The 9,544-nt window shown below is 45.0% G+C and overlaps 1 protein-coding gene across 18 annotated transcripts in view; it reads left to right on the top strand.

The window, feature by feature from the left end:
* The window catches only part of tacc2 (transforming, acidic coiled-coil containing protein 2), an 86,990-nt gene that overhangs the window by 33,729 nt on the left and 43,717 nt on the right, over window positions 1-9,544 (top strand). For all 18 annotated transcript variants that reach the window (XM_072709687.1, XM_072709696.1, XM_072709695.1 and 15 more), the window contains 2 exons: window positions 1,040-1,144; window positions 7,811-8,098. In XM_072709687.1, coding sequence (XP_072565788.1) covers window positions 1,040-1,144; window positions 7,811-8,098 — 393 coding nt within the window. The remainder of the gene's footprint in view (window positions 1-1,039; window positions 1,145-7,810; window positions 8,099-9,544) is intronic.

Below are 9,544 nucleotides of genomic sequence, written 5' to 3'. Positions count from 1 at the left end.
CTCTCCAGTTCCATATCCATTATACACCATTCAGTGACAGTCCACCCATATGGCAGCCAACCTTGTGGCATAAAGCTTTCTAAAACAGACATCGGATAGCCTCAATATAAAGTGGAAAAAATCTGTGATGATTAAAACTATGCTAAATAGGTGAAACGACACAAACAGACATGTTCTGTATGTTGCACAGGGGTCATAAACAAGATTTTGATTAACATTTTGATCAAAATGCATTTTTTACTACTGACATGATGCTTAACAGGTGACAGTTACAAATGATATGTATTTATGGTGTATTGGTTGTATTATGGTGTTTATATGAGGGGACAAACAGCAAAGAAAGGAGCTCATTCTTTCTGGCTGAAACGGTGGAGTGACAATGGAATCATCACCATTATCACCAGGGAGTGACATCATCTCTGACATCATCTGATGTTCCAAGAGCAGAATGGGCTTATTGACATGCTCTCACACATTGGGGTATCTTAGCACTGGGGGAACAACAGAGCCTGGAAGTCCTCACAGTGCGTCCCACACACACAAGCTCTGAGAATCACACACATAGGTCTTTACAGACATGCTCACAGCAGATTTTTCAGATATGTCAGCTAGGTTCTTTGTCCCACAAACAGAAGCCATAAAGTTCATATGCATTGTTCCTAATATTAATATTTTCAGTTAAAAAAATGACTTGGCTGCTTCAGCCTAAGCCACTGGCCATGAACCCAGTAAGACACCTGCTTCCCAGCAAGGCTGACCAGCCAGCTGTTGAGCACAGTGTGAGCCTGTCATCACTTTTTCTGAGGGTGCAACACACTTAACATGCATGAAACTAAAATAAACACAGGATTAAAAGAGCGAAGAGCACATGGAACACTGACTGTGAGACATTAGCAAAACATGTAAGACATCAGGTGTGTAGCGGACCTGATCCAGGCACAGTCTGACTGTTCACCTACTTGTACTTCAACTGGGGGGAGTCATTACAACTAATTGTCATTTTAGGAGGTTGATACCAAATGTTTGTTCTCTCCTGTAGCCCCATCCAACATCTAACTTCACCCCAAGTCAGCCTAGAATTCTGTAAGGCCGACGAGGAAACAGCGCCCCCAGAAGGCAAGAAGGAAGACCAGCCTGATCTCAGGTATCGCAGTGCCTTCTCTTTACTGCAATGTTCGCATAGCGATGATAAGATCACATTAGTGCTTGGGTCCTTTTGAGACTTAGACATAGAGGAGCTGTTAAGGGTCAGTGGTTTTTGTTTTATTTATTTATTTATTTTGTTGGTTTATCGAGTCATTCTTGGTTTTATTATGGAATTTGTTAACTGGGTGAGAATCTGTTGAAAATCTCAGTACATTCCCCCAAAGACCAAAAGTCAATGTGTCACAGGTGGTTTGCATTTAACGAAAGGATCAGATTTAAATGTATCAGCTCTTGGTTGGATCTTACAATGTCTGGACTGTGAATGTTTCAATACATGATGCAGGCCAGAGATTTGCAGAAGATAAACGTAGCACCGGAGGATTTGCTAACCGTAATCATAACACTATGGTGTGGGGAATTATGGTCCGAAACCTTCCTTGTATCAGCCCAACGGACTCTCCGAGCATTCCCGGGAAGAAGCCGTATCTCCTGTACGAGTCCAGAGGAATGCCTTCGATTAAAAAGGCATGCTGTCTCCCTGTCAGTGCCATTCAGGCCTCAGCAATAGCTTGTGTGTGTGGGGGTTTGCATAGATCACCAAAATGTCCCCAAAGTGCGGTAAAGCCTGAAACTACTTTTGGGGTCGCATTTTCATAACCTCAATTTTATAAAAATCTGTGAATGCAATCAAAACAGTAAAAATGCCAGAAATCTTGTATTTGTTTGGTTACTTATGGTTAAGGTTAGGGCTGGGTAGGGGTTAAGCATGTCGTGACTGGGATTAGAGATTTCCCCATAGAAATGAATGGTCCCCATTTAGATAGGTATGCCAATGTGTGTATGTATGTGTGTGCGTGTGTGCACGTGTGTTTGTGTGTATGTGTGTGTGTGTGCGTGTGTATGTGTATGTGTGTGTATGTGTGTATGTGTGTGTGTATGTGTGTGTGTGCGTGTGTGTGTGTGTGTGTGTGTGTATGTATGTGTGTGTGGTCCAGATATACCTTACCTTGGGGGCACCAAATGTCCCCACAACATAACAAATATCCGTTTTTTTTTCTTTGACATTATGGGGACTAGTTTCCTGGTCCAGAAAAGGGAAAACTTGCTAAAAAAAAATTGCTAAAAATCCGTAACTACAATCAAAGAACTAAAATAGCAAAGACTGTTGTATTTTGTTTGGTTACTTATGGTTAAGGTTAGGGCTGGGTAGGGGTTAAGGTCATCATGTTTTCCCCATAGAAATGAATGGAGAGTCCCCACAAAGATATAATTACAAACCTGTGTGTGTGTGTGTGTATACACCAGTTCTGCTAGTATTACAGCCTTAAAGGATGGTGGGATATATTCTTTTTCATTTTCCTCCTTCTACCCCATTTTCTCTTTCCTGCCATTTTAAAAGTTCCCATTTAACTTTGTCACTGTCCTCTACCTTCATGCCTCCTTCCTCTCTCACTTTTTTTTTCTCCGTCTGGTTTACACAACCCCCCCGCACCAGAGCCACAGCACATGCTTTCAGAGCACTTGCTGCCTGTCCGTCACTCCGAAGGTCCAATCACTTCATGCAGAAGCAATAGGGTGGGGCTAGGTGAGAGAAGGGGGGGGGGGTCGGCAGGGGGAGGGAGGGAGGGAGAGATCTGGGTGGGCAGCCGAAAGCCCAGACTAAACACAAGATGTGTGTGAGGTTAGTGTGGTTATCTCAGGGCATGTGTTTCTGACTTCTCTGGATAATCCTCTCTCAAATCAGCAACCAGCCAGGATCACTGGATCTTTTAATCCCAAGGGCTGGAAGGTTTCTTCTTCCCCTTTTGCTAGGGATCACAGGGGCGGGGTGTACAAGGGACAAGGGCTGTGTTTTCCGGCAGGAGTTTCACATGAAGTCATTGGTGGGGGAAGGGGCCCCACTGTGAACAAGTAACGTGTCGCAGTGTGCACGTGCCTGCGATTCGAAAGTGTTTGTGTGCGAGAGAGAGAGGGAGAGAGTGAGAGGGGTGCAGGGGAAGGACTGGCGAGTGGAGTATCCTTGGTATTTTAAGTGTGGCGCCGTGAGAGAGAGAGGTCTCCCATCATTCTGGAATTATCCCTCCGCCGTTCCGGGGGATGGGTGGGGGGTGAGACTCCGCTGCCCAGCGCCGGGTGAGTTTTGTCTCCGTTCTCCGTCACACAGAAAGGCCCACTTGCCTCTGGGCCTTTTGGTGGCTGAATTGGGGCAAGACGTCCCTCTAACTGACATGTTTGACCTCCTTGCATCTCACTTTGCTGTGTTGACCCATCGGGGGGGAACAGAGATTCATCTGTCTGTACTTTCTCCTGATTCTTTTCCTGGTGCTTGTTATTTGTGGTAAATAAGTACCTTCAGTCTTCTGAGTTATTCAGGTGTCTGTGACATACTGGCATCCTGTCCAGTATGCTTCCTGCCCCCAATGCCTCTGTGCATTCTGGGATATGCTCCAGGCTCACTACGGCTCGTGTGTTGGATAAGGGGTTTCTGGGAGGCCAAATGAATGAGTGTTATCCAGGTAATGCCCTGAAAACGTGGATTACAGTCAGCTGAGCTTTAGCACGCTATACCTCCTACAACTGTGCAGCTGTGCAGTGTGCGGAGGGGGGTCAGCTACTCATGCGCACACTCCTGCACCCGCACCAGGCTTCACTGTCTGGTGCTTAAGGGGGAACCAAAGACTTTGGCCACCTTGAGTTTTGGCACCATCGCTGTGGCTTGTATGGGGAATGAGATCATGGAGCGTGTCTCTGGGTGTCTGAATGGGGATTCCGATACGGAATTGTGTGGAGTTGTTCTGTCATTGGCCAAAGGGTTAGGTAGAAATCTGTAATGATTCAAATCATCCTAAACAAGACATCTGGCTAACTGCTTTGCATGAAACCATCCAATTTATTTCTCCTGCAAGTCCTTAAAAGTTGCCTTCCTACACATCTACCTTTAAGAATTACTACCTTCATAAAGCAGCATATATAGAATATATGAAGGTAATAGAACGAAAATATATATAGAATATATCTAAAAATATTAAACTTTTTTTTAAAACTGTAAAATGGCTCTTTAAAAAAATCAAGAATGGCATTAAATCCTTTCTTCTTGGGGGGTCCCAGACCCTTTTCATTTCAAACCACCATGAATATAATAATGATGGGACAGATATAGCATCCGTATCCACGCTGTACTTCCTGTTTTGCTCCAGCAGAGAAACCAAACATCAAACATGTGTCATGTGACCAGCTCCAGTGGACACTGTGTGTCTGTCACTCCATGCACAGGAAGCTTGTGTGGCTGTTGATAGTCTAATCAGACTCACTAGTTGTGCTCGAAATCCAGTCAAAAGCAAGTCACTGTAACGCAGCAGTGACACACTCAGAACAAAACACTACCCCTGCCCCCAGAGAATCACATGGGACCCCCAGCATTTATTTATTTATGGCTGATTTGAAGTGAAATACATTCCCAGCACCTTTCACTGAAGATTACTTGCTTGTTATTATGAGGAAATGGATCAACAGCTGTAAAATTAAGTATAAATAATTGACCTGTTTATGTATCCATCCATCCATCCATCCATTCAACCACTTATCCAGTAGAAGTGAAGCATGGTGTATCCCAGGAAACACAGGGCACGAAGCAGGAAATATTTATAAACAGCCTGTGTTATTAGTATTATTATAAATCAGGATCTCGTACACGATGGACGAGTCGGTGAGAAGTGCCTTTTTCCAAGGGCACATATCTTTCTGTGTAATTACTGCGGGGGGCTTGTCCCTGTGTCACTCTGCCAAATCTCAGCGTAACCCCAGTGATCTCTCTGCTGTCACCGGTGGCCACTGAGCTCAGGAGCGAGGCTGTCATCCGCATCGCTGCCCAGACGTGTCCCAAGGCCTCGGCCATTATCTACCCATTGCCATGGAGAATGACGAAGGTGAAGCGTGTTTTCATGCTGAATGGGGAGGCGTATTGCAAATAAGTCACATTCTTTTATTGAGTGAGTTTAAATATGATGTCGCTAAGCTGACTCTATTTACTCACGCCAACATACACATGTGAGTAAATAAGGTAGCAGGAAACACTGTTGAATTATTAAAATTATATTTAGTTAAATAACCTCAACTAATCTCGCTTCAGGACTAATTTATTAGCGTCCTTTGTGTGTAGCATTATTGAATGGATGGATGGATGATTGGATCCACAGAAACACAATCAAATGCTCAAATGAAAACTGGGTAATGTCCAAGACCATCAGTTTTCTGACATTGCATTGACATGTAGCTATCAACCAATAGAAAACCAGCTTGTCGGCTTTTAACCAATGGGGTGTGAGGAAATGCAATGAAGAGTGGTGTGGTTCTGCCCCTTTCCTAGTAAATGTCATTGTTTCCTAAAAGGCTGTTTAGAACCCCTCTGAGTTTATTTACCGTACTCTGTGTTCTTGTAAACTAACCGCTGACGCCTCTGGTGTAAATAGCCTGACAGGTGTTATGGCTGTTCTAGCGTGTGCGTTCTGTTGTAGTGTGTTAGTCCATCCGTGGTGTTCACGCACGAGTTTATCACAGTGGACATGTTTTTATATCCAAGGCTACAGTTATTGGTGCTACTGGTGCTGCACAGCCAAAGATAATTACGGTGAAACAATATCAAAGATTAAGAGCAGCTGTAAAAGCTGCTCTAGTGCTCTGTGGAGCATTTTAAGGGAGAGGGCCTGGACTGCTGGCTCACGGCCAGTCAGAATGACATCATCCAATCTTCTCCCTCTGCATTAACTCGACACAGACTAGTGTGTTAGTATTGCAGTGCTGGAGGTGATGTCCAGGCCGCAGGGGGGGTCTGGCTGCCTCTCCCCCAGTAATGAGCAGGATCTGTAAGTACCACGGCCTCCAGGCAGTATTTGCTACACCCCTACTCTCTGCCTCTAAGGCTTACAGTTACGTCGCAGAGAGTCTGTGTCCCACCGGATCATCTAGATGCCTGTAACACTTCATACTGTTTGCTCTGTCTGACATGGTGATATGTTTGCCATTATTATGTGGCTGGAGAGTGAAAAGACTCCTTTTCCCCATTTCCATCCAGCGATTGCTCAGCCTGCTTTGGGTTCCATGCCTCAGACACGGAGCGTGGCTTTTTCCGCACGCCCCGCCTGAGGTGCTCTCTCAGGCCCGACATCCATGCTATGCGCAGTTGTCGAGGGCGTGCCAGCAGCCTTCGGGCAGAGGCCGAGCTATTTTTAGAGCCTGGTGAAGGAATGGGTTACAGGCCAGCGACGCCTGCCACCCCGCCACACCCCACCCTGCCCTGTGACACCCATTACACTGAGAAGGACTGTGGGGGGCGGGGGTTAGGCTTCAGTGTCTCAGGTGCCACTGGCTGCCCTGGAGGACAGAGCGAGGCTGCAGGCACAGACCAGCACAGACGATGTTCTGGGACACATAGAATAATACCTGTTATATCATGGTCCTGTTGAAATCTGGAATCTGATTGGTCAGACGGGTGTTCACTTTTTTCTAAAGCTGCAATGTAGAGCCAGCCAGGCAGATCACAGTAGTTAATGGATGTGCGATTATCATCTTTAATTTTAACTAAACTTTCTTAAAATTCCAGATTTGCCACAAGAAGAAAATATTTCTACTAATAAATGGCTCAGGAACGCTAAAATAATGTCTACAAACATTAACTGTTACTTAATGTAGTATATAGGGAGTGTTCCTTCCACATTCCAAAGGTGTGCATTTTATGTTAGATGACTCTAAATTGCTCTTAATTATTCTTAATTAATTAATGTCCCTGTGTGTCTGTCTTGATCGTCACGCTTCCCTGGGTAGCCTACAGATCACATTAACTCTTAAAGCACAAACTGAAAATGGAGGAATGCATGGATGTGTGTGTTACCTTGTGGTAAACATGGTAAACTTATGACAGCGGGACCATGGTTTGTGTCTCAGTTTGCTGACCTCAAATACACACTAAGGAGCCATGATGTTGGGGGCGTGTTTAGTGACTATTGCTTATAAAAATGCTTCTTTTTATTTCTTCTCCATTTAATTAATCTTGAGACTCAAAATAATGTAACCAGTAAAACCAGTACTTATTTAAGACTAACTACCAGTGCCACTGGCCACTTCGTATCCAGATATTTGACAGTCTTACCAAGAATATCTGTGGTAAGCCGCAGCCATGATGATTGGCTGTCCCTGCCAGTTTCGGTGACCTCATGCAAAATTAGCGTCATTAAACGCAAACAGTTGTGTTAAAAAGTTCTGTTGGTTGTATAGAGAGACCATTATCCCACCATCAATATCTGTGAAGCCTCCCAACTCCAGTGATGCTGTGTGCCCACTCCGAGGGCAGTGACTCTCACTCAGATGCCCAGCAGAGGAAGTGAGGTCATGCAGTGCTCGTGTGCGTAGCCAAGACATTTAAAGGTATAATATTTAATTAACTGTTACGAATAGCAGCCTTGTATGGTTAAGTTAGTAAGTCCAAAGAAATCCAAACATCTAAGGTAAGAACACACTGCGGAACTAATCATTTATATAGTTTTTAGCATGCTGCTAGTAGGATATTGTCTGTTAAAGTCCACTCCATGTTGTGAAATTGAGAAAGAGAGCCATCTTGTGGCCAATGAAGATTCCAGTCTTCAGGGCACTGTTTATCCTTTCCCACCAGGTGCTCCCTGATTGGACAGACTGAAGCAAGAGGCTCCGCCCCCAACTTGCCAGAGTCCTCTGAGAAACCAGCTCTCCAGCCACACCTACCCAACTACCTTCTTGAGGAGAGTGCTGATTTCCCCACCCCTCCTCCCACGCCCCCTGAGAGGTGCACCCCTGCTCTTCCACACAGTGAGCCCCCAGCACCTCGGACCCCCCCGCCAGCCCCTCCAGTTCCTGATCTCCCCACACCTACCCCAGTGCGGGTAGAGTGCCCCACAGTTTGCCCACAGGACTTTGGACTCAGGTACAGTAAAACCCGCACAGCTAAAAACCCTCTTCATCATCCCCACACTTTACCACCGTCTCTTTTGCACTTTCAGCTGCTGGTTTCTCAATTTATTTCAATCTAAACTTTATTTTATGGTTGGAACTTCTTTGTCAGAAGAACTAACTTGTACTCAGTCCCCCCCCTCCCCTAGTTTCAGTTAACAAGCAGTAAAAGGGCAATAAGAGTTTGGAAAGGAGAAACATTTAAACAGTGTCAGGACATTAATGAGGGAACGAATGGTCAAACTGTGTGGTTTCCCCTAAGAAAATGCTGCGAATAGTTCAAACTTCAAGCATATGGGGTCATGTTTATGGTGGGACTGGGTGCCCAGCTGCTCCGTCTCTTCTAATCTGTAAACCTCAGCCGACAATTCATTTACTCTACCTGAGCGGCCGGCATCGTTAGGATGTAAGAAACTGAAAAGGACCAGGGAACGGCTGCAGAAAGTCACAGAACGAGAGCATAAACAGGAACATCTTCACGCAACACTACCACGGACAGTGGATTAGCTATATTAGCTTGTGTATTTATGTTTGCCTGAAGATACCGATGCTGTGATTTTGGGAGCCTTTGGATCCTGTTTAGATTAGGGGTTCCTCTTATATCACATTGCCAAGTCTGAAGAACCAGCTTTAGATACAGGTGACCAGTGAAGTAGAATCTGTACTCTACTAGCTGTGTTAGAGACTTAAATAGCATGGTTATTTATGGGCGGTTCTAACTACTGCATATTTAATTTCCATCCATCCGTCTTCCATAGCCACTTACTCAGTACAGGGCTGTAATTCTGGATCTTATTCCAGGATGGTCAAGGGACACCCTGTATGGGATGTATTCACTTTCTGTGCATTTACAGCATATCTGTTCAGGCTGTTAACACAGTGTAGTTAATTTTTCTGTTAGTGTGGAAAGGATGAAGGATGAGACATTAGCGTGCAGAGAGCACATGAGATGGACTGTAATTCAGAACAGGAATAACAGACGGCACAGGCGATAGAAACTGTGATACATAACAGCATCCTTCACTGTGAAGCAGCTTGTTATAATGAGAATATACTTCAAATAACATAAAGCGTCAGTACTAGTGATCAGCCCTGGAAGGAGAAGTGATGTTTCCCTTTGTAAATAGCAGCACAGTAATAATTTCTGATGCAGCAATAGTAAGGGTAAGTTATAGCAATTCAGCCCCTATTTATGGCCAGAAAGATGTTCACGCTCAGCAAAGAGTCCTGGACGTCGTGGGGCCGGTGGCGGAGGTGTAATCGGTAGGATCTAGTCCTGACTGCAGGCTTTTCTGTTTTCCCTCCATAAATTCCCAGCAGCCAGGCGCAGGAGTACTTGCTCAGCTAATCTCACTGTGCTGACTAAGGAGGGGATTAGCCCCTGTTACATATCAATCAGGACTGTGTGCTTAAGCTGTGA

Source organism: Paramormyrops kingsleyae, chromosome 3 (assembly GCF_048594095.1).
Source record: "Paramormyrops kingsleyae isolate MSU_618 chromosome 3, PKINGS_0.4, whole genome shotgun sequence".
NCBI lineage: Eukaryota > Metazoa > Chordata > Actinopteri > Osteoglossiformes > Mormyridae > Paramormyrops > Paramormyrops kingsleyae.
Note: the sequence above shows the minus strand (reverse complement) of the source record. Positions and strands in the feature narration are given on the sequence as shown.